Genomic DNA, 23,994 nt, shown 5'->3' with positions numbered 1-23,994 from the left:
TCCTGGGTGCCAGCCCACTCTGGCCCAGGGTAGGGTCCTGGGGGGCACACCTCTCTTTCTCTCTTGACTTCCTAGATCTGCTAAGTGCCATGCAACATTGCCCTGTCTAAACATACCCACACAGGGTCCCAGGCTCAACCTTGTGCCCCTGTCCCCACAGTCACCCAACCCTGGCCTCTCTGGCATTTTGGGGTCCAGGAACAGCCCTTCTGAAGGCCTGGAAAGGGGCACACACCCAGCCTTGGGTTTGGAACCTGGAACATACGCCCTTCCAAGAGAGCTTGGGAGGGCCAGGTCATGTCTGGATCTATTCTCTCCACTGCCTTAGGAGTGCCCTGTGGAGTGCCATCACCATGTGGTTGTCCTGTGGGCTGGGGTCTGGGAGTGTGTGCATGTCTGGATGTGTAAATCTGCACGTATGCACCTGTGTGTCTGAGTATCTGTGAGTATGTCACCGTGTAGCTGTCTCTGGACAGCTCTGTTTTTCTCTGTCTTTGCATATATTTGTGTGTCTTCCTGAATGAGTGTGTGTTGGTTGTGCAAATCTGTGTGTTTGTGACTGTGTAATGTGTCTCTGGGCATGTGTGCTGCTGCGACAGTGTCTCTGTATGTCTGTGTTCTGTATCTGTATGTATGTTGTTTGGTGTGTGTGTGTATGTGTGTGTTGTGTGTGTGAATTTGCCTCTCCTTTGGATGTCCCTGATTGTGTCTGTATTTGTGTGTTTATGTTTCTCTTAATGTCTGTGTTCTGTGTCTGTTTCTCTGCCTGTAGGTCTGTGACTGTGTGTGTGTGTGTGTGTGTATGCACGAGTGTCCATTGTGTGTGGGATCTGCCCTGTGGGGCTGTGTCTCATGGCCTTGTGTATCTGTGATCTCCTGGTGTGTGTGTGTGTGTGTGTGTGTGTGTAAGCCTGTCTGTGGGCCATACCCCTTTGTGCCCAAGTGAAGCTGGAGTGGTTCTGTGCCTTAGTGTCTCTGTGCTTGTGGTGTCTGTTTATTTCCCTGTGAGTTCCTGGGTTTGTGCACCTAAGAAACCCAGGAACCTCTGTGGGTGAGAAGGGGACGATATGTGCTCCTCTCATTCCCGGGCTGGACCCTTTCTGTCCCTGCTCTTCCAAGTTCCTGGTGACCCCCTGGTAGTCCCCTTTTAGGCCCCAAGGAGGGATGGATAAAAGGGTCAGGTTATAGAATTCCAGGCCAGGGATGTGAGGAGGGCTCTAGATGCCTGGAGAAGGTAAGATTCAAAGAAGGAAAATTGTTTGTGGTCAAGGGATTCTGGGTTGGAGGGACCCTGGGTCCTGGGAGGGTGAATGAGTGGGGTCCTCTGGGAAGGGCTGGGGGACAGAGTTCCTGGGTCACTGGGAAGGGCTGATATGTAGGTTCCTACTGGGGAAAGCTAGAGGCAGGGCTCCTAGGCCCATGGCAGGGCTACAGGAGTCCTGGGTCCCTAGAGGTTGGGGCTCTCACTCATGCATGCCAGGTTTAGGTTGGGATGCATGTGCACATGGGCATTATTGGGGGATACAAAGGCAGAAGGCCACTGGGTGGAAGACCATTGTGCGGAAGCCCATTGGGTGGGGCGGCAGAGGTGGTCTGGCAGGCAAGTGTAGTCCCCAAGCCAATGCTGACCACCCTGGACATGCGTCCTTCCCTGGCCTTGCTGGGGCCTCACCCAGGCCACGGGCAGGTGCCTGGAGCCACATGGGCATCCCTCCTGGACCTGTGTGTCCTGGCTGTTGAAGGGTGCTTAGGGCTACCTTGAGATGCTGGTGCCAGGAGGGAGAATCTGGTCCCAAGATATCTCAGGTTGGAGATTAGGGAGAATTACAGAGGGAGGGCATTTAACATAAGTTAATTCCCAGAATAAATGCTCAACACAGGGTATTGTTGATATCAGTATTTTATTACTTGCAATCTGAGTGCTCACCTGGGAAATTCTAAAGATACAGAGGACTTGGAGGAAGCACAGTAACTGAATTTAACTTAAAAGAACAAAAACATTGGAATTATGGCACTCCTGATACTTTCCCAAATCAACACTCTCAATGCCCCACCCTCATCTTCACCATAGCGGGGAGACTAGAGTGGCCAGGGATTTGCCTTAGGTGCACAGTGGGTTGTGAGTTCACTGCTGATTACATCTGACCCTTCTCTTTTTTCTGAAGTTCTTTCCGTTTAATCTTGCCAGTGATGGTTTTTGGCAAATCTGGGACAAACTCCACCTGGTTGAGGATAAAGCAAATCCACAGTGACTCAGTCCTGCTGCCATTTCCTACCAATTCTCCACTCTCCTCCTCTGTCCCTCTGCAGTCTCCCATGCAGGCTGATACCATATGGTGGCCTTAATGGAGTCCCCAAGTATTTCAGGTTCTCCCTCTGACCCCTAGAAGGTGGATGTAGCCATGGGATTTGCTTTGACCCAGGAGATGTGAGTGGAAGTGAAGCATATAACCTTGAGGCAAAAGAGTTGGGAGCCATCAAGACTGACCACCCTCTCCTTCATCTCTTAGAGCAGCTGGCAGGTCCCACATGGAGGCTGCTCCTTTATTCTGGTGGCAGAATGAGGGGATGTGGAGGACAGGTCCCAGGAGAGCCATGGAGGACATGAGGCATGAGCAGAAAAAGAGCTTTCAGTGTTGTAAACCTTCGTTTGGGGCTGTTTGTTACCTACAGTGATACCTAGCCCGTCCTAGCAGGGAACTCTTCAGGGGCATCAAATCCCTTCCATCTGCCCTCACTCACCTTCCTTGGGTACTTGTATGGGGCTGTCACTGACTTGACATGATCCTGCAGTTCCTTGGTCAACTGATCCTTGTCATGAGACAGGAACTGTGGGGTCAGGACAATAAAGGCCTTCACCACCTGCAGAATGAAGGCATGGGCTCACAGTGAGTGCCAACCTACTCCATAGCTTAAAAAGTCAATGTTTATTGAATGAGTGGTAAAACAAGGTGACACTGAACCCTACAGTGGTTTTGGAAAAGGAGAGGACCAGGTGTAAATCCCTGTACTTCCAATTCCCACTCCATGCCTTGAAAAGTTATTTGACCTCTCCTGAACCTCAGTTTCCTTTTCTGTGAAATGGGGACAATAAAGGCTCCATTCTTCATTTGGTTTCTTTAAAGCTTCCAGGAGATAATACATATAAAACATCCAGCTAGTTTACATTTATTACTCCTGTCATCAATATTTTCATCATTTTTACTGTTATTATATATGTAATTCTGAGCCAGAAACCCAATGGGCATTTCATAATTACTGCCAATTTATTATTTTTATATTAGCAGTGTTATCCATATTTTATTGCACAAGGCCTCACATATAGAAGGTGATCAATAAAGACTTTTTTTTTCTTTTTTGGAGATGGAGTTTCATTCTTGTCGCCCAGACTGGAGTGCAATGGTGCGATCTTGCCTCACTGCAACCTTGGCCTCCCAGGTTCAAGCGATTCTCCTGCCCCAGTCTCCCAAGTAGCTGGGACTACAGGTGCCCACCCCCGGTTCCGCCCACTCGCCCCCATCACGCCTGGCTAAGTTTTTGGTATTTTTAGTGGAGATGGAGTTTCACCATGTTGGCCAGCCCGGTCTTGAACTTCTCACCTCAGGTGATCGATCGGTCCGCCTCGGCCTCCCAAAATGTTGGGATTACAGGCATAAGCCACCGTGCCTGGCCTAATAATACTTTTCAATATACAAATGCATGTATGTTCTGGAGCCACATTGCTGAGATGCCATTCTGCCTCCACCCCTTACTAGCTGCGTGATGTGGACAGGTTACTTAACCTCCTTCTGCTTCTCTTTCCTCATCTATAAAAAGCATAAGTGTTCTTAGATTACTACATTGTGTGAGAGTTAAGTGATTTGGTATATATAAGAGCTCATTAAATAGTATCTGGCATCCTTTCATTCAGAGCCACAGAGAGTCCACAGTGCCCCCTGGTGACCACACCATGTAAGTGCACATGCACACTGTGCCCTTCCACTAAGGCTGCACAGGTAAAGCCTGGATGTTTCCCCTGCCCCTGCTTTCCTAGTGCGCACGCGCAGACATGATGATCTCTGTGTTCTCCTCACCTCTCCTCGAATCGGGTCTGGGCTGCTCACCACGGCTGACTCCGCCACCGCTGGGTGCTCCATCAAAGCGCTCTCAACCTCTGCGGGCCCAATGCGATACCTGGAGGATGAAGGGTTCTGAGGCAGATGCCGGGGCTGGGGTGAACCAAGTCCCCAGATCTCCTGCTTTGGAGTCGCAGCTTCCTTTGGCATAGAGGGTGGAGGTCATAGGAAGCCAGAGACGCCTGACTTGTCTGTGTCATGGGCCCAAAGTGTAAAGAGCTGGACATTATAGGCTGAGAAATACAAGACTCTGGTGCTCCCGGCTTCTTGCCTCACTGCCTGTATTGATGGAGGAGGGAGAATGTTTTGTCTCCTCCGGGCTTGGCCCAAGCAACTTCCCCTAACACGAAATCTCTTGGAAGCCTCAAACTTGGTCTTAAACATTCATGCAAATTCTGCATACTATTTCCCATTGCATCAGCAGGATTTTCGTCTTTTATTACATATATTTAAGGCTTACAACATGATGTTTTGATGTACATATACACAGTAACGTGATTAAAACACTCAAGCACACTAGCATATCCATCATCTCACACAATTGCCTTCTTTTTTTCTTTTGTGGTAAGAGCATTTAAAATCTACTCCCTGTGTAAATTTCCATTACATCATGTTTTAGAAATTTAAAAAAAAAAAAAAAATCCCATCCAGGCTGGGCGTGGTGGCTCACACCTGTAATTTTACCACTGTGGGAGGCTGAAACAGGAGGATCACTTGAGGTCAGGAGTTCGAGACCAGCCTGGCCAAGATGGTGAAACCCCATCTCTACTAAAAGTATAAAAATTAGCTGGACATGCTCGCTTGAAGCCAGGAGGCAGAGGTTGCAGTGAGCCAAGATCAAGCCACTGCACTCCAGCCTGGGTGACAGTGCGAGACTCTGTCTCAAAAAAAGAAAAGAAAAAAAAAATCCCATCAATTTCTCTAAAATATCCAAGAAAAATTGTTACTGTAGTGTAATGTACCTTTTAAAAAATCATGTAGGGGTTAGGGACAGGGGCTCAGAGCCAGACTACCTCAGTTCAAATCTGGATTGCATCCTGTGCTATCTTTGAGTCTTTAGGCAAATTTTCTCGCTGGTCAGTGACCCACTTTCCTCGTTAGTAAAACAGGGATAATAATCACATCTCCCATCCAGAGTTGAGAGGTGGGTTATATAAAGCATTAAGGACAGTGTTTTCACATAGTAAGTACTCTAGGTTAGCTAAATAGTTACAATGAATAATATATTTATACTAATAAATAATTTTATAATAATAGATTTATTAATCTATTCCTAATAGATTATGCTCATAGATTAATAGCAAATATATTCATAATAATAATAATGAACAATAACTAAAGGTTAGCTATTATTATTACTATGTTTGCCCTGTGACATTTGGTGCTGCACTAGAGGGGCACAAACATGAAATAGGCTCCCTGAACCTAGGAGACCAAGATAGTCTCCCTTCTCAATTCCATTCCCCATACCCCACTTTAAATTGCACAATGTCTTATTATGGCTCCTCGTCCAGACCCTCTTGAACTTCATTTTGCAATCAGGGCACCATGGGCTGGGGGTCCCATCACCAATGCAAGAAAAAATGTCTAGGTAAGCAAGATTCCATGAGGCATGTGACAGCAACGACAGCCAGCCCAGCATCAGCCACACCTACCCAGAGGCATTAATGATGTCATCACTCCTCCCCAGGAAACAAATGTAGCCTTCTTCATCCATCATTCCTCTGTCTCCAGTGTTGAAGAAGTCCCCACATTCCACTTCAGCTGTCTTCTCTGGGTTACCCTGCAAAAAGAGAGCTTCTTTGTTGAAGGCAGTGAATTTAGAGGTGATGAGTCACAACTTTGGGTTCCAATCTGGGTTTGAATTCTGCTTCTGTTTCTACTTGGTACCTGGGCAAGTTTTGCCATCTCTCTGAGTCTGTTTTCATTACACGTAGTGTATGATGCATGCCACTGCTCTATGAGTGGTTGTGATGAAACCGCTTTCAATGACAATGTTTAAAAATATCAATTCGACCTGGCATGGTGGCTCACGCCTGTAATCCCAAAACTCTGGGAGGCCGAGGTGGGTGGATCACGAGGTCAGGAGTTCAAAGCCAGTCTGGCCAACATAGTGAAACCCCATCTCTACTAAAAATACAAAAATCAGCCGGGTATGGTGGCGCGTGCCTGTAATCCCAGCTACTCAGGAGGCTGAGGCAGGAGAATCACTTGAACCTGGGAGGTGGAGGTTGCAGTAAGCCAAGATCGCACCACTGCAATCCAGCTTGGGCAACAGAGTGAGACTTCATCTCTCTCTCTCTCTCCATATATATATATTCATTTTGTGTGACACTACACTAGAATGACATTCCCATTATAGTGTGAACCTCGTTTACTGCTATAAGCTCAGCATTCACATAGAGTCTGGACAGATGAGAGGGGTCAATAAACATTTGCTGAGTGAATTTTCTTCCCTAAATACTATCTCATTTGATCCTCGCAGAAAGCCTATGCATCTAGTATGTTTTTAAGTTAACTTTTCGTTTTAAGATAAATGTGGACTGGCATGTAGTTACAAAAAATCATATGGATTGATGCTCGGTACTCGTCACTAGTTTTCCGCAGTGGTACCATCTTGCAAAACTATAGATGAGCATCTCAGGCAGAATACTGACCTTGATACAATCCACCAGCCTTCAGATCTCCCATTTCACTTGTGTGTGTGTGTATTTAGTTTTATGCAGCTTTATCGCATATGTAGGACTGTGCCTTCCCCACCTCATCAGGAAGGTCTCTGATGCTGCTCTTTTAAAACTACACCCACCTCCCTCTCGTTCCCCCTTCCTCTCCTCTCCACATCCCTGACCCCTTGCTAACAACTAATTTGTTCTCCATTTTTATAATTTTGTTGTTTCAAGCATGTTATATAAATAGACTCATACAGCATATAACTGTTTGGGACTTTTTTTTTTTCTCCTCAGCATAATTCCCTAGAGATTCATCCGAGTTGTGTGCACAGATGGTTTGATCCTTTTTATTGCTGAACAGTATTCCATGTTATGGATGTAGCTCAGTTTTTGTTTAACCATTTACCTGTTGAAAGGCATCTGGGTTGTTGTCTTCAGGTTTTGACGATTTTGAGTAAAGCTGCTATGTACATTTACATACCTGTTTTTGTGTGAAGCTGGCACTTTTTTTGTAGCCCATTTTAAATAAGAAAAAAACCTAGGCTTGAGGGAGGCACCTTTGCCTGCTCAAAGTCACTCAGCTGCTCACTGAGAGGGCTGATATTTGAATTTCATTCTTGCTTCATGACCGATTCACTTGATCCCTAAGCAATACCTCTTGTGGAACATGAAATGGTTTTAAGAGCTACCTGAAAAAAACATTTTAAAAACATCAAATTACATCCCTTTTTGGATTCACTTCTGATTGTTCTGAGTATATCAAGTTGATTCTTACTTTAGTGCTGATATGCTTTGAACTCTCTGGAAGTCTCAAGAGGAAGCCATGCTTCAGGATCAGAGCTTTCAATGAGAATAGGATTTAGGTAGACTATGAGAAAATCATTTTTTTTAAGCCTATAGTTATGGTTATAAATGCCTTCTGTTTATGACAAGTAATACTGTTTTCCACTTGTGATATTAGATCAATGTGAGTGCCTTTGTGGACTGAGTTGAGAGGTACAAGGTGGCATCAACAACATAAATGGAAGACAGAACCGTACAGGAGTAGATTTTTTTTTTAAATGCAATTGAAGTTAAGCAGGTGTTAATTCAAATTAGATTGTTACAACCTTAGGATGTTGTATGTAATATAGTAATCATAAAGAAAATATCTATAGAATATAAACAAAAGAAAATCAGAAGGGAAAAAAATGTGTCACTACAAAAAGGAAACTAAATGTAAAAGAAGGCAGTTATAAAGGAAAGGAGGGCCAGAAAATATTAAACCACACAGAAGACAAATAGCAAAATGGTAGAAGTCCTTCCTTATCAGTAATTACTTTAAATGTAAGTGGAGTAAACTTTCCAATCCAAAGGAAGGAACTGGCTAAATGGATAATAAAACACGATCCAAATATACACTATCTACAAGAGACTCATTTTAGATTTAAAGACACGAATTCCACTGGGTGCGGTGGCTCACAACTATAATCTCAGCATTTTGGGAAGCTAAGGCAGGTGGATCACGAGGTCAGGAGATGGAGACCATCCTGGCCAACATGGTGAAACCCCGTCTCTGCTAAAAATACAAAAATTAGCTGGGCATGGTGGTGCCTGCCTGTAATCCCAGCTACTAGGGAGGCTGAGGCAGGAGAATCACTTGAACCAGAACCAGAGTTGGAGGTTGCAGTGAGCTGAGATCGCACCACTACACTCCAGCCTGGCAACAGAGGGAGACTCCATCAAAAAAAAAAAAAAAAAAAAAAAAGACCAAAATACATTGAAAGTTAAAGGATGGAAAAAAATATATTCCCTGTGAATAGTAACCAAAAGAGAGCTTGGGTTGTGGGTTGTTATACCAATATTCGACAGGAAATTTTTTTTTTTTTTTTTTTTTTTAGTCAGAGTTTCACTCTTATTGACCAGGCTGGAGTGCAAAGGCACGATCTCAGATCACCGCAACCTCCGCCTCCAGTAGCTGGGATTACAGGCGCCTACAACCATGCCTGGCTAATCTTTTGTATTTTTAGTAGAGACAGGATTTCTCCACGTTGATCAGGCTGGTCTTGAACGCCTGACCTCAAGTGATCCACCTGCCTCGGCCTCCCAAAGTGCCGGGATTACAGGCATGAGCCACCATGCCCAGCCAAAATAAAGTTTAAGTCAAAAACAATTGCAAAAGATAAAAAATGATCCTATATATTAATGGAAGGATCAATTCACCAAGAAGATACGATAATCATAAACATATAGGCAATAAACTTCAGAGCCCCAAAATGCATGAAGCAAACATTGACAGAATTTAAAGAAGAAGTGTCCAGTTCTACAGCAATAGCTGGAGAATTTAATATACCACTTTCAATAATGAGTAGAAAAACCAGACAGAAGATCAATCAGAGAATAGAGGACTTGAACAACACCATAAATTAATTGGACCTAGCAGACATATACAGGAAACTCCATCCAATGGCAGGACAACACACATTTTTCTCAAGTGCACATGGAACATTCTCAAGGATGGACCAGAAGATAAGTATTAACTAACTTTAAAAGACAGAAATTATACAAAGCATCTTATCAAGTCACATGAAAGGAATTAACAGAAGGAAAACTTTTAAAAAATCACAAATTTTTCCAATGTTTGAAAAATCAAACAACATACTCTTAACTAAAAAAGAAGACACCACAAGGAAATTTAGAAATTATCTTGAGACAAATGAAATAAAAACCACAACATATTAAAACTTATAGATTGTAGCAAACACAGTGCTAAGAAGGTAATTTACACACATAGTCTTAGCCTATTCAGGCTGCTATAACAAAATGCCATACACTGGGTGGGTTATAAACAATAGATATTATCTCTTAGAGCTCTGGAGGCTGGGAATCCAAGATCAAGTCACCAACCAACTTGGTGTCTGGTGAGGGTTCATAGACGGCTGTCTTCTTGATGTGGCCTCACATGGAGAATGGGACTCTTCTGGAGAACCTTACCGGAGTTGCCTTTTAAAGAGCACTAATATCACTAATCATCAAGGAAATGTAAGTTAAAACCACAATGAGATATTACCTTACTCCTGCAAAAATTGCGATAGTTGAAAAATCAGAAAACAATAGATTTTGGCATGGTTGTGGGAACACTTTAACACTGCTGGTGGGAACGTAAATTAGTACAGCTGCTATGGAAAATAGTATAGAGATTCCTTCAAGAACTAAAAGGAGAACTACCATTCAATCCAGCAATCCCACTATTGGGTGTCTACCCAAAGAAAAGTCATTATATGAAAATGACATATGCACATGCATGTTTATAGCACAATTTGCAATTGCAAAGATATGGAACCAGCCAAAGTGCCCATCAACCAACGAGTGGATACAGAAAATGTTGTATATATACACCATGGGATACTACTCAGCCATAAAAAGCAGTGAAATAATGTCTTTTGTGGCAACTTGGAAGGAGCCGGAGGCCATTATTCTAAGTGAAGTAACTCAGGAATGGAAAACAAAATATCGTGTGTTCTCACTTGTAAGTGGGAGTTAAGCTATGAAGGCACAAAGGCAAAGAATGATATAATGGACTTTGGGGACTAGAGGGGAAGGTTGGCAAGGGGGTGAGGGATAAAAGACCACACTGTTCAGGTGATGGATGCACTAAAATTTCAGAAATCACCACTAAAGAACTTATCCATGTAACCAACAACCACTTGTACCACCAAAACTACTAAAATAAAAAATAAAAAGGGAACTAACACCATTCATGAGGACTCCATGCTCATGATATAATCATCTCCAAATATTACATTGGGGGTTAGGATTTCAACATATGAATTTGGGGGAGACACAAACATTCAGTCTTCAGCACATATGTTAAAAAAGAAGATCTCAAACCGAAAACCTTACACTTTAAGGAATCAGAACAAGGACAGCAAACTAAACCCAAGCACAGCAGAAGCAGGAAATAAAGATTAGAGTTCATATAAATAAAATGGTAAATAGAAAAACAACAAAGAAAACTTAATCGAAAGTTATTTCTTTTGAAGAGATGACAAGTCTTCAGCTAGATTGATTAATAAAAAAGTGAAGATTAAAATTACTAAGATTTTCCAGAAATGAAAAGAATTATAAGAGAATACTATGAACAAGTGTATGCTAAAAGGTTTGATAACCTAGATAAAATGGAAAAACTACTAGAAACACACAATCTACCAAAAACATGAATCACAAAGAAATAGAACTCTGAATACATCTGTAACTCATAAGGAGGTAAAATTAGTAAACAAAACCCTCCAACAGAGAAAAGGCCTAGGCTAGATGGCTTCACTGATGAGTTCTGACAAGTATTTAAAGAAGAATTAAGACCAATCCTCTTCCAACTCTTTTAAAAAATTAAAGAAAAGGAAAAATTTTATAAGTCAATCTATGAGGCCAGCATTACCCTGACACCAAAGCCAGACAAACACTACAAGAGAAGAAAACTACAGACCAATAACTCTTATGAATACTGATGCAAAAATTTCAGCAAAACACTAGCAAACCAAATCCAGAAACATATTAAAAGGATTATACATCATGACCAAGTGGGATTTATTCCTGTTTCGACATACAAAACTCAACAAATATAATAAACGACATTAATAGGATGAAAAGAAAATAACCACATGGTTTTCTCTCAATTGAGGCAGAGAAAGCACTTGAGAAAACTCAATACTCTTTCATGGTAAAAACACTAAATAAACTAGGAAACTTCCTCAACATGATGAGGCCACATATAAAAAATCGGCAGCTAATATTATTCTCAATGGTGAAAATTGGAAAGATTTTCTCCTAAGACCAAACATACAAGGATGCCTGCTTTCACCACTTCTGTTCTACATAGTCCTGGAAGTTCTAGCCAAATCAATTAGGCAAGAAAGAGAAATAAGAGGCATCTGAATTGGAAAGATGAAGTAAAATTATCTCTGTATGCAGATGGCATGACCATATATAGAAAACCCTAAGAATTTTACACACTCAAAAAAAAAGGTTAAAGCTAATAAACAAATTCAGTAAAGTTGTAAAAAACAGAATCCATACACACACAAAAACTCAACTGTGTTTCTGTGCACTAAAAATTAAAACTCCAAAAAGGAAACTAAGAAAGCAATTCTATTTACAATAGCATCAAAAAGAATACAAGACAGTAGTGCTAGTAATAAATTTAATCAGGGAGACAAAAGACTTGTACCCTGAAAAATATAAAACGTTACTACAGAAAATTAAAGAACAGATAAGCAAATTAAAAGACATATGATACTCATTTATTGGAGACTTAATATTAAGATGACAATACTGCCTAAAGCTATCTACAGATTCAACACAATTCCTATCAAAATCCCAATGGCTTTTTTGTTGTTGTTGCAGAACTAGAAATACCTATCCTAAAATGCGGAGAGAATCTCAAAGGACCCCAAACAGTCAAAACAATATTTAAAAAGGTGAATAAAGGCCAGGCATGGTTACTCACATCTATAATTCCAGCACTTTGGGAAGCCTAAGACAGGTAAATCGCTGGAGGCCAGGAGTTCAAGACCAGCCTGGGCAATATGGAGAAACCTGTCTCTACTAAAAATACAAAATTAGCCAGTCTCATAATCTGGTCTCAAAAAAATAAGTAAATAAAAAATTTTAAAAAAGGATAATAAAGTTGGAAAACTCACACTGATCTCAAAACTTACTATAAAACTACAGTAATAAAAACTGTGTGGTATTGGCATAAAGATAGACAGACCATTGCAATAGAATAGAGAGTCCTGAAAGAAACTCTCCTATATATTGTCAATTGATTTAACTATACGTGCCAAAACCAGTCCATGGAGAAAAGTCAGTCATCAACAAATAGTGTTGGGAAACTTCAATGTCCACTTGCAAAATAATGAAGTTGCCTTACAACACATACAAAAGTTAACTCAAAATGGATAAAAAATTTTCTGGTGGGAATGTAAAATGGTGGAGCCATTGTGAAAGTGGTTTGGTAATTTTTTTCAAAAAGTTCAGCATAGAATTACCATGGAACCCAGCAATTCCACATCTAGGTCTATACTCCCAAGAAATGGAAGAAGGAACTTGAACAGATACTTAAACAATAGCGTTCATAGCAGCAATACTCTCAATAAGCAAAATATGGAAATAACCAAAATGCCCATTAGGAGACGACGGGGTACACAAAATGTATTGTATACATACAGTGGACTTTTATTCAGATTTATAGGGGAATGATATTTTGTTACATGCTAAGACATAGATGAAACTTGAAAACGTTATGCTAAGTGAAATAAGCCAGACGCAAAAGGGCAAATGATGTATAATTTCACTTATATGAGGAACCTAAAATAGGCAAATTCATATATTTTAAAAAGTAGGTTAGAGGTTATCACATACTGGAGACTGGGGCAGTGAGATGCTGTTTTTTGAGCAGAATTTCTGTTTAGGATGGTAAACATTTTCTGAAGATGGGTAATCGTGATGGCTGTACAACACTGTGACTTTGATACTACTGAATTGTACACTCAAAAATGGTGAAAAGAGTAATTTTATGTTATATTTTACGTAAATAAAATATAAAGTAAAAAATAAAATATCTGTTCAAGTTCCTGCTTCCACTTCTTGGGAGTATATAGCCTTAGAAGTAGAATTGCTGGGTCTCATGGTAATTCTGTAATACTTTTATATAAATAACAAGGGATAAAAACCCAAAGAAGTCTCAATGGAGGAAGCCTAACATTTCATGGACATGTAGGTGTGGGTATATGTTAGGACACCTTTGGAAAATAAAATATGTCATGCTCAATCAAAAAAAAAATTAGCTGGGTTCAATAGCTCATGCTTGTAATCCCAGAACTTTGGGAGGCTGAGGCAGGGGGTTTGCTTGTGCCCAGGAGTTTGAAACTAGTCTGGGCAACATAGTGAGACCTTATCTCTACAAAAAATAAAAAAATTAACTGGACGTGGTGGTACCTGTCCATGGTCCCAGCTAATTGGGAGGCTGAGCTGGGAATATCACTTGAGTTCAGGAGGTCCAGGCTACAGTGAACTTTAATCACGCTCCTGCACTCCAGCTTGGGCGACAGAGCAAGACCTTGTTTTTTTCTTTTTTCTCTAAATATTGCTTTGGATTATCCCCATTTCAGCTCAACCATAATCTCTGGTTGGATCCAAGTACTACTATTTTTAAAAAATCTCCTGAAATGATAGTAATATGCAGATATATATCTGTGGTTCTCAAAGTTGCCTGGACATTGTATAATATATATATGTTACCCCATGTTTAATTTTTCTCTCTTTCTTTCTCTTTCTTTTTTTTCTTTCTTTCTTTCTTTGTCTCTCTTTCTTTCTTTTTTTATGGTGTCTAGCTCTGTCGCTCAGGCTGGAGTGCAGTGGTGCAATCTTGACTCACTGCAACCTCTGCCTCCCCGGTTCAAGTGATTCTCCTGCCTTAGCCTCCCAAGTAGCTGGGGGTACAGGTGCGTGCCACCATGCCTAGCTAATCTTCTGTATTTTTAGTAGAGATGGGGTTTCACTGTGTCACCTAGGCTGAGCTCAAACTCCTGACCTTGTGATCTACCCGCCTAGGCCTCCCAAAGTGCTGGGATTACAAGTGTGAGCCACCCCGCCTGGCCTAATTTTTCTTTTATCCAACCTTAAATTGTGCTGCTGAGAATTAAGGCTAATTAAGGCCTGTAGGTTCCCCTTTGGTCAAAGTATCACAAAGAAACCATCGCTGCCTTGAAACCACAGTGTGAGGATGGCAGTGACACCAGGACAGCTGCCAGTGAAGTGTCTTTGGAGAAAGGAGATGAAGTCTGAAATCAATTTCAGGGTCTGGTCATCCTTCCATGGCCAATATTGGAAGCTAAGATTTTCCTCTTTGTGGCCATTCCTATCCTGGGAGGGCCATTGCTTATTTGATCAGGACTTTCAGCAGGTTTCCTTATAATCCATCTCAGTTTTCTATAATCTCTGGGTTACTAATTTTTTAAAATCCTAAACCTACTATGTATTTGATGTGCAGAGGAAGTGCGATGCTTTTTATCTACAGCTTTTCTCTCTGTAAAATTGGATAATAGAGTTCCCTGGAGGCTCAGCGAGGATAAGTGATTTGTTTACACTATGTTGTTGGTAAGTGAGATGATATTATTTGAATCCAGTCAAAGCCTATATTCTTGACCACAGTAGATCATTGGAACGCAAGTCTGATGGTTCTGAAGCCAGTCTTCATTCTACCCCGTCAGCCCAAAAGTCCCAGGTGGGTTACGACAGGAAAGGATGGGGAAGTGCACTGTGAGCTTCGAGTTGAATGAAAACTCATTCATTTCATTGAGTTGGAGCAAATAAAAGAAGACTTGAAGAAGCCTCACCATGCAGAGCTCCCTGTCGGGATCCTTGGGATCATGATGGTGGCAGATGGGGGGTCATTACCTCATAGCACATGAAGAGGGTTACAGGCCTGGCAGGTTTGATTCTGATGCCAATGTTTCCTTCTGTGTTGGGTGGCAGGATGCTGCCCTTGTCATCAATGACCTGTAGCAAGAGGCCTGTGACTCGTACCCTGCAGGAGACCCCAGCCCTTCTGTCCCACCCAAGCACTGTCTGGCTTACGCATGGAACACCAGTGTGGATAAAATAATGGAAGAAACATCAGAAAATGGAATAAAACTATCAAAAGCCTTTAAAAGAAGCCAATGTGAAACTCAAGCCAAGGGTCTATGTTTCATGGGTTAGTAGATGTCACCAATGTGTCTTCAAGTTGGAAAACACTGATCAAGAAAAATGAAAAGCACCAGTTGCTAGAGAGGGCTGCCAGTGCAGCTTCTAGGTACTCTTTCCTACCCACTGTGTGTGATGCCCCAGCTGCTAGGGTGAGTGGTGTTCCTGCCCACAATAATGCAGTTTTCAACCAAGACCTCCATAGGAGACTGAAGGGAAAAATGAGAAGACAGGAGGAAGGATGACTGGGGCAGAGAAGTGTGGCTGGTGTTGTCACCTGGTGTCAAATTGTCCAACCCCCACTGAGCCCTAACTGCTCCCTGCCAATGCCCTTAGGACCAGACCTGGACGTCGTAGGGTGGACTGGCCTTCCCCAGGAAACCTGGCTTGATCTTCATTTCCCGGAGGGTGGCACAAATTATTCCCTGTTCACAAAAGAAAGAAGATTTGTGTTGATCAGAGAGGTCAGGCTGATCACAAAGCAGCCAGAATCATACACAGCATCCCCTGCTCAGAGATGTAGTATTCTGCTCAATGGATGCTGCACAAAGAGCCCTTGTAGGGAAGCTGGAAAGCCTGGGTCTAGGCTCAAGGTGTTGACCCAACTCTATTCCACAGTCATTTTCTGCAACCAGTGTGGTCTGGCTCTGTACTAAGTGCAGAGTCTACAGAATCCAATGGGGAAGCAAAGAAAGAGGAAACAGGGTATTCTCCTGGCTGTGGGCATGTAATGTGGGGCATGCCCACCATTGAACAGGCATGTGTCAGTTTGCTATGGGAAGGCCACTAGTCTATGTAACAAACATTTATGTGGGGCTGTTAAGTAGTGATAAGGATTCTGCCACAACTTCTTGACTGATCCTGATGCCAACTTTTCCTTCTGTGCTGGGTGGCAGGATGTTGCCTTTGTCATCAGTAACCTGTAGGAAGAGGCCTGTGAATCTCACCCTGCAGGATGCCTCAGTGTGTGTGGAGGTTGTCTGGATTGCTTGTGCTGTTCTCTCTGTTAGCACTGCCCTATCTTCATCTGTCTTCCTGATGAACTTGATTCCTCCTTTATTGTTCTCACAAATATATTTATTTCTATAGCTGCATGCTTTACATTCAGACCAATGAGGGTTTGAATCTTGACTCCACCACACACTAACTGCATGCCAATTAATCCCTCTTGATCTCCTCTTGATCTCCTCCATCAAAGGGCAATAATGATAACACTTACCTCCCAGAGTGCTTGTAAGCATATGGAAAATTCTGCATAATACAAGGCACACACCATGTGTTCAATGAATGATGACTACTGGCTATTACTCAAGCTCCAAGAGGAGTCAAGGGAAAGATTCTCTTTCTGAAGCATTTCTCCCATACTTCCATTGCAGCCCACAGGGCATTATAATTATTTTTGCTTGTCTGTTTCCTTCAGTAGATAGTGAGCATCCCAAGAATAGAGATTGCCCTATTCATCCCTGAGCTTCCAACATCTGGAACAATACCCATCAAAAATAGCAAGGACCACAGCAGCTGCAATGTGAGCATATACTACAGGTTAGACACCAGCCAGAGCATTATATACTTCTTTTTATTTACCTTATCACAATCTGTTAAGATTGGCACTATAATTTCCATTTAAAGGTGGGGGAGCTGAGGTGAGAAAGCATACATAGGATCCCGATGGTCTTAAAGCTATAATTGGCAGAGCGGAGACTTGGACCCAGGTCTGTGCTCCTGGGATAGGAAGATCTTTGCCCACTGCCACATCACTGCTCACACTCTAGGCATGTGGAAAACGTTGCACACATGAATGAACAGATGTGAAAGTGTTTTGAGAAATTAAGCACCATCTAGTGCTGCAAATATTGGAGTCATGGATGTAGTGTGTTGTCCTGGCCCACCATCCTCCTTGTCCAAATATGACCCGTAGGCCATTCAAACATAGGCCCAAAGTGTCACCATTTTTCAGGTCTGGAAGCAGACAAATTAACTGAATTGCTATTATACTTTTTTGCAAAATAATGTCAGTTGAGTATGTGAGTTGGCACTAAAATAATAATTTTGCACAGGGCCTGGGATAGCAGTCATCCTCTATGTGCTAGAGGGATAATGGAGGCAGAGGGGGAAAGTGGCTCTGTCCAACATTGGAAATGGATTGCAAATGTGTTGGAAGAGATGCTTACCCACACTGTAACTGATGAGGTCCTTGAACTTCCGGACATGCATAGTATTCTAAATGCCCCAACCACCTGGCAGCTCAGTGATACTCTGGAATGACACTGTTTGTGTGTATATGTGTTTGGTATATACAGAAAGTATCTGCTCCCTTATCCACCCTGCTAGTATTCCACAGTCAAACCTGTGAGTTGTCCTCCTAAATACCAAGCAATGAACTTTTGGAGCCAGCTTCCACTTGCCTTTGCAGCCCTAGGGAGGGTTAGTGGAGCTGACAGTACTTGCTGGAGGAGGTGGTCTCCAAGTTGCTGGAGAGAGTCTCCTATCCCACCCACCTTCTGTGGCTCCTCTGAGCTGATGACCACAGGGACAGTGTTAAAACAGCCTTAGACCCCTTTTTAAGGTTTTGTCCAAGAGTTTTCAGCACATTGGTCCTGCGGTAAGATGATGAGTTGTACATTTTCTTTCTGCAGATAGATTTGGGACAAATTAGCCTAGAACTCTAGAACCTCTGGTTGGCATCAAACAATGCTGTGCATGCGATGGGGCTGTGTCCCGCACATGTGGCATAATTCAGCACATCTGCTGGGCTCAGTCGCTGAGCATATCATGACCATCCAGAAGGGACCTGTCCACTTTGAAAGGAAAACGAATCCCAGGACCCCAAAATCACTAAGCCAAAGGGAAAACTCAAGTTGGGAACTGCATCAGTTGAAACTGCCTCCCATTTTATTCCTAAATAAGAGCTAAAAAGATAAAAAACAAAACAAAACCACATGCCTCCCCTGCAATTTTCCCACTAAAAAATTCCTTGTGGGCCCCAAAGATCATTATTGTAAAACAGTTCTGTTAAATTTCAACCTGACATTGATAGCTCATCTTCACAGGTATCCGACAAAGAACAGAACTCAAAATCATCCCTCTGCTCTCCTGAGACAAATGCGTACCCAATTGCTTTCTCTGACTTATGTTTATCTTATGTAAAAATGCAGATTCACTGATCTAGATGAATGTGCAAGTGACTCTTCCTCTACCCTTCTCTCACATGTAAACAGCTGATCAAAGACTCACAAGAATGCAACCATTTGCCTCGTATCTGCCCACACCTTTAAAAAATTTCTTCCTGGCCGGGCGCGGTGGCTCAAGCCTGTAATCCCAGCACTTTGGGAGGCCGAGATGGGCGGATCACGAGGTCAGGAGATCAAGACCATCCTGGCTAACGCGGTGAAACCCCATCTCTACTAAAAAATATACAAAAAACTAGCTGGGCGAGGTGGCGGGCGCCTGTAGTCCCAGCTACTCGGGAGGCTGAGGCAGGAGAATGGCATGAACCCGGGAGGCGGAGCTTGCAGTGAGCTGAGATCTGGCCACTGCACTCCAGCCTGGGCGACAGAGCAAGACTCCGTCTCAAAAAAAAAAAAAAAAAAAAATTTCTTCCTTTTCCTCCAATATCTGCCCTTTCCCCTTTAAATATTGAAGCCCTCAAAATCATCGTTGGAGAAAGGCACAAACCTGTTTCCCAGGCGTGTGTCCTTAACCTTAGCAAAATAAACTTTTAAATTAATTGAGACCTGTCTCAGATACTTCCTGGTTTGCACCACCTACCGTTTCTGACTGCCCATAGACGTTGTAGAGCAGAAGGCCCGTCCGTCTTTTCCACTCCTCCTGGTCCTTGGGCCACAGGACCTCCCCACCAGTACAGCAGTGCTCCAGGGCAGGGAACCTGATACTTAGAGGAAGACAAGGTGCCAGGCATTGGTGAGCCACCCCGGCTCTGTGCATTCAGAGCTCTTAGGTCTGTCACTCAGATCATTCATCCTTCTAGTTCCTCACTTTCTTATTTGCCTTTTGGTCATTTTACAGATGACCATCACCAAATGGACATCACTCACTCCTGCAGTCCCTGTGAACTATTCTGGCAGTGGGGGGTTGGGTGGTGGTGAGGCTATTGTGTTCAATTTGGAATGTTTGGATTAAATTTGAATATTAATGTAACAAGAGGGAGAACTGTGTGTTTATCAGAACTCATCTTGGGGAAGCATTCTGTATAGCTAAGAAGGACATTTTTATAATCATAATGGGGTAAAGGATGAGATCTTAAGGACATGCTAGGGTGATAATAGAACCATATATTCTTTTATGGAGCCTACACTGTGCTAACTAAAGGGCTTTTGTATTTCTGAATGGGGAATGCATGTTAGGGGTTGGAAATGAATTGCTCAGGACATCAGAGCAGATTGAGCTGAGTGTAGGGAAAGAGACAGAGAGAAGTGTTACAGAGAACAGCCCTGACAGAAGAAATTTCAGAAAAAAAGAGAAAAGGCTGATGTGAACAGAAAAAATTAAAATATTTTACCCCAAAATATATTTCTTTGACATATTTTGAAATGGCTGCCACTTGGCTAGCAAATAGAGGTGCCCTTGCAAAGCCATCTTTTATGGGGGAAAATGTACATCTGTAGAGAATATCTATTAATGCAGCAATGCCCTGCCCTCTTTCTGTTGGGAAAAAGCTGAGTGTTGGGAAGAAAGCAGAGGCAGGACTTGCATGTCTGACATAATGTCCTCTGGAATGTGTCTAGACTTGCTGGCTCCTTGCTTCTAGCCTTCCTAGGCTCCTAGATTGATTGTATTCCCCTTATCTCAAGTAGCAGAGCATATTCCTTATAAATTCTAAACCATCACAACTGTAGATCATGCACCTGCCCTTTGACTTCCACATTCTCACCACCTGTTTCTTTGTTGGATTACCACTAAATAGCATGGGCTCCCAGGGCTTGGGGCCCTCACAGCCTCCACAGTCACAATGGCCCCCTGGTCCCACTTTACTTCTCAAACTGTCTTTTTCTCAGTCCTTTGACACTGTCGGACTTCGTTGCCCCCACAACCTGGTATTGGGCCTGATCACCCCAACATTCCTGGCTGCCCAACATGGGGCAATGAAGACCCTGGTGAAGAAATGCTAGAGCACGTGAAATAGGAGGACGCATCATCAAAGGACACCCAAGGACGTCTAAAAGAAACTTGGCAGGAAAGCTGAGGGCTCAGAAGAACCAGTGTAACAATGGGACAAAGTGAAAGCAGACATTCTGCTTATTTAAATTTCTCAAGGCATTTATTACAAAGAGGGGGAGTGAAAGTCAGTACTCAGAATTTGTTATCACTCTTTAGTGCAGTAAAGCAGTTTTACCCATGGTTCCCAGAACGAGGGACTATGGAGGTGGATGAATGGGAGAGAATTGGCAGAGATTTTTAAAAAATATATAAAGATGGAGCAAAAATTCCAGTCTCAGTTTAGTCATTGTAGGTGCTAATAAAAGCAGCTCTTGAATCATTTCAAACAGATGATAAGGCAGATTCAGATGAGGAAGAGGAGGACAAGTGTAAAAAACTAACCTCAGATTCTGAATGTGAGGAACAGGAAATGGAGGAAATTAAAGAAAAGAAAGGGAAACTGAAAAAAGTATGTTTTACTAGCCCATCGACTCCACTTGCTGAATTAAGTGAAGGGCCACCTCCTCTCTCTCCTCTTAATGGGTGAGAAGATGAAATAGCTACAAAACTTACTGCTCCTGTAGTTGCAACATTAAAACCTGGAGCAATTGGTGGTGCTATACAAAATTCTATTCAAAAGGCTAGAGCCAAGGGAGACCTTGAAGCATGGCAATTTCCTATAACTATAATCCAGCAGGGAGGACAGAATATAGCTAATTGGACCACCTTTCCTTTTAAGATTTCTCCTCTCCAATTTCTACCCAGCTTAACCCCACTGCAATACAATCTCCAAGCCTTGGATCCTTGTCCAGGGCCTTAGAACTGATAACCCAGTACTTTAACAACTGGAACTGGGTCTATGACAACATAACAAATCAGGATGAAAACGAATTGAGTAAGTTAAAGGGAGGCACATATTCCTATAGTGGAAATGGGGGCAACAAGTGAACATCCTTCCACTGTGTTTCCAAAATCCACCTACAAAGGAGAGAAAGAGAAAGAGATATATGAGCAATTAAAGAAAAAGTAGTGTACCCTATTCCTTTAAAACCAGGATAAATTTAAGACCTATAATTGATAATTGAAGGTCTTCTCCGTGACCCTATAACACTCCAATACTACCTTGTTGTCAGTGTAAACAAGGGTGTAGTCCAAAAGCACATGACTTTGAGAGTTCTGCTCATGGCCCCAGGGTCAACCAACCTGTTGTTGGAACCCTGGAGCTGAATAGCTTTCCTCTCTGTTGACACTTGGCTCAGCCCAGAAGTACAGGAAAAGTGGAAGCTGGTTCCAGGCAAACCAACGTTCCCAACTCCGAAGAGTTGGGGGTTGTTGGAGAGCCCTTTCCCAGAAAGCCTGACACCTGTGTCATTAGTCCGGCAGCCAGGCCAGTTGCTTTTAACTGGCTGGCAGGTGCCTGATATTTAGCCCCCAAATTCTAAAAAAATATAGGACAGAATAGCAAGCAAAAGGGGTTCAATGGTGCTCACCACTTGGTGATAGGTGAGCACCTATCGTAGTCACCAAAATGTGTCTGGAATTTATTCCTTCCAGTGGGTTCTTGGTCTTGCTGACTTCAAGAATGAATCTGCAGACCCTTGCAGTGAGTGTTATAGCTCTTAAAGATGGTGTGTCTGGAGTTTGTTCCTTCAGATGTTCAGATGTGTCCAGAGTTTCTTCCTTCCAGTGGGTTTGTGGTCTTGAGGACTTCAGGAGTGAAGCTGGAGACCTTTGCAGTGAGTGTTACAGCTCTTAAAGGTGGCACATCTGGAGTTGTTTGTTCCTCCTGGTGGGTTCATGGTCTCACTGACTTCAGGAATGAAGCCACAGACCCTCGTGGTGAGTGTTACAGCTCATAAAGGTAGTGTGGACCCAAAGAGTGAGCAGCAGTAAGATTTGCTGTGAAGAGCGAAAGCCCAAAGCTTCCACAGCATGGAAGGGACCTGAATGGGTTGCCTGGCTGGCTCCAGTAGCTTTTATTCCCTTATTTGGCCCTGCCCACATCCTGCTGATTGGTCCATTTTACAGAGCACTGATTTGTCCATTTTATAGAGTGCTGATTGGTGCATTTACAATCCTTTAGCTAGACACAGAGCACTAATTGGTGCATTTACAATTCTTCAGACACAAAATCCTTTAGACACAAAAGTTCTCCAAGTCCCCACCCAACCCAGAAGTCCAGCTGGGTTCACCTCTCAAGACCATTGACAACCAGTAGCCTTCCTATCAAAAATCCTAACCCAGTAACCCACAGATGGCCCAATTGCATTCAGTCTGTAGCAGCAACTGCTTTCCTAGCAGAAGAAAGTAGACAAATAACTTTCTTTTAGAAGAAACCTCATTGTGAGCACACCTCACCAGTTCAGAGCTATCCTAAGAAAAAAAAAGCAAAAATGTAGCTTACTAACTCAAAAATCTTAAAGTCTGGGGATATTCTGTGAGGAAAAGGTGATTTAACATTAACCACTGAAAATTCCCTTAACCCAGCAGATTTCCTAACGAGGGAATTAAATCTTAATCACCATACAGAGGGCCGACCAGACCTAGCAGGAACTCCATTCAGGACAGGACAATAGATGGCTCCTCCCATGTGATTGAGGAAACACACACACACACACACACACACACACAGACACACACACACACACACACACACAATGGGTATTCAGTAATTGACAGGGAAACTCTTGTAGAAGCAGAGTTAGAAAAATTGCCTAATAATTGGTCTGCTCAAACATGCAAGCTGTTTGCACTCCGTCAAGCCTTAAAGTACAGAACCAGGAAGGAACCATCTATACCAATTCTAAGTTAATTTAGACTAAACAAGGTCTTATAGACAGCAAAGGATAATTGAAATTCCAAACTTACAAGGGTTTAAACAGAAGTAAAGTTTGCTAAAAGTTAACGGTGTAACATGTATTATCCTAACTTCTAGTCTTGTGGCCTTAGACAGTTTAGTCCACAGACATAAAGGAAGTTCACTTTGGAAAAGTGGTTATCTTAAAAAAAAAAACAACTCTATCTCAATCCTGACTCAAAAGGTTACCTACATCCTCTCTGAAATGAATTTGCATAAGGACAGTTGTTTATGGGAGTGCATCTTGATGGGGTAGCTGGGTTGTTATGAAATACTCAGGAACCTAGCCCAGCTCTAGAACTCACCTCTGAGTGCAAAGGCAATGTTGGGCATGCTGGTAAAAGACCACTAGAATCCAGCAGCCTGGACCCCTTTCTTTGTTGTCAAGAAAGGCAGGAAAACAGGTGCAGGACTGCTACATCGGTGAGCATAACTAATCTGATAAGCAGAGGTCCATGGGTGGTTATGCATC

The 23,994-nt window shown here is 42.6% G+C and overlaps 1 protein-coding gene across 17 annotated transcripts in view; it reads right to left on the bottom strand.

The window, feature by feature from the left end:
* Positions 1–1,884: 1,884 nt before the first annotated feature.
* ACSM1 (acyl-CoA synthetase medium chain family member 1) overlaps positions 1,885–23,994 on the bottom strand; it is a 58,733-nt gene continuing 36,623 nt past the window's right edge. For 10 of the 17 annotated variants that reach the window (XR_012429357.1, XR_012429359.1, XM_005591403.5 and 7 more), the window contains 7 exons: positions 19,277–19,400; positions 15,853–15,933; positions 15,221–15,322; positions 5,771–5,898; positions 4,074–4,173; positions 2,743–2,862; positions 1,885–2,222 (listed from right to left, as the gene is read on the bottom strand). Coding sequence is in view for 10 of the 17 variants with exons in the window: in XM_005591403.5 (XP_005591460.2) it covers positions 2,136–2,222; positions 2,743–2,862; positions 4,074–4,173; positions 5,771–5,898; positions 15,221–15,322; positions 15,853–15,933; positions 19,277–19,400 (742 nt within the window). In the remaining 7 variants the exon portion in view is untranslated. Of the gene's footprint in view, positions 2,223–2,742; positions 2,863–4,073; positions 4,174–5,770; positions 5,899–15,220; positions 15,323–15,852; positions 18,139–19,276; positions 21,644–23,994 lie in introns of all 17 variants that reach the window. The other 7 variants (XR_012429356.1, XR_012429355.1, XR_012429358.1 and 4 more) reach the window with 3 other exon arrangements.

Source organism: Macaca fascicularis, chromosome 20 (assembly GCF_037993035.2).
Source record: "Macaca fascicularis isolate 582-1 chromosome 20, T2T-MFA8v1.1".
Taxonomy (NCBI): Eukaryota; Metazoa; Chordata; class Mammalia; order Primates; family Cercopithecidae; genus Macaca; species Macaca fascicularis.
The sequence above is the reverse complement of the archived record's forward strand: the minus strand, read 5'-3'. Positions and strand labels throughout refer to the sequence as shown.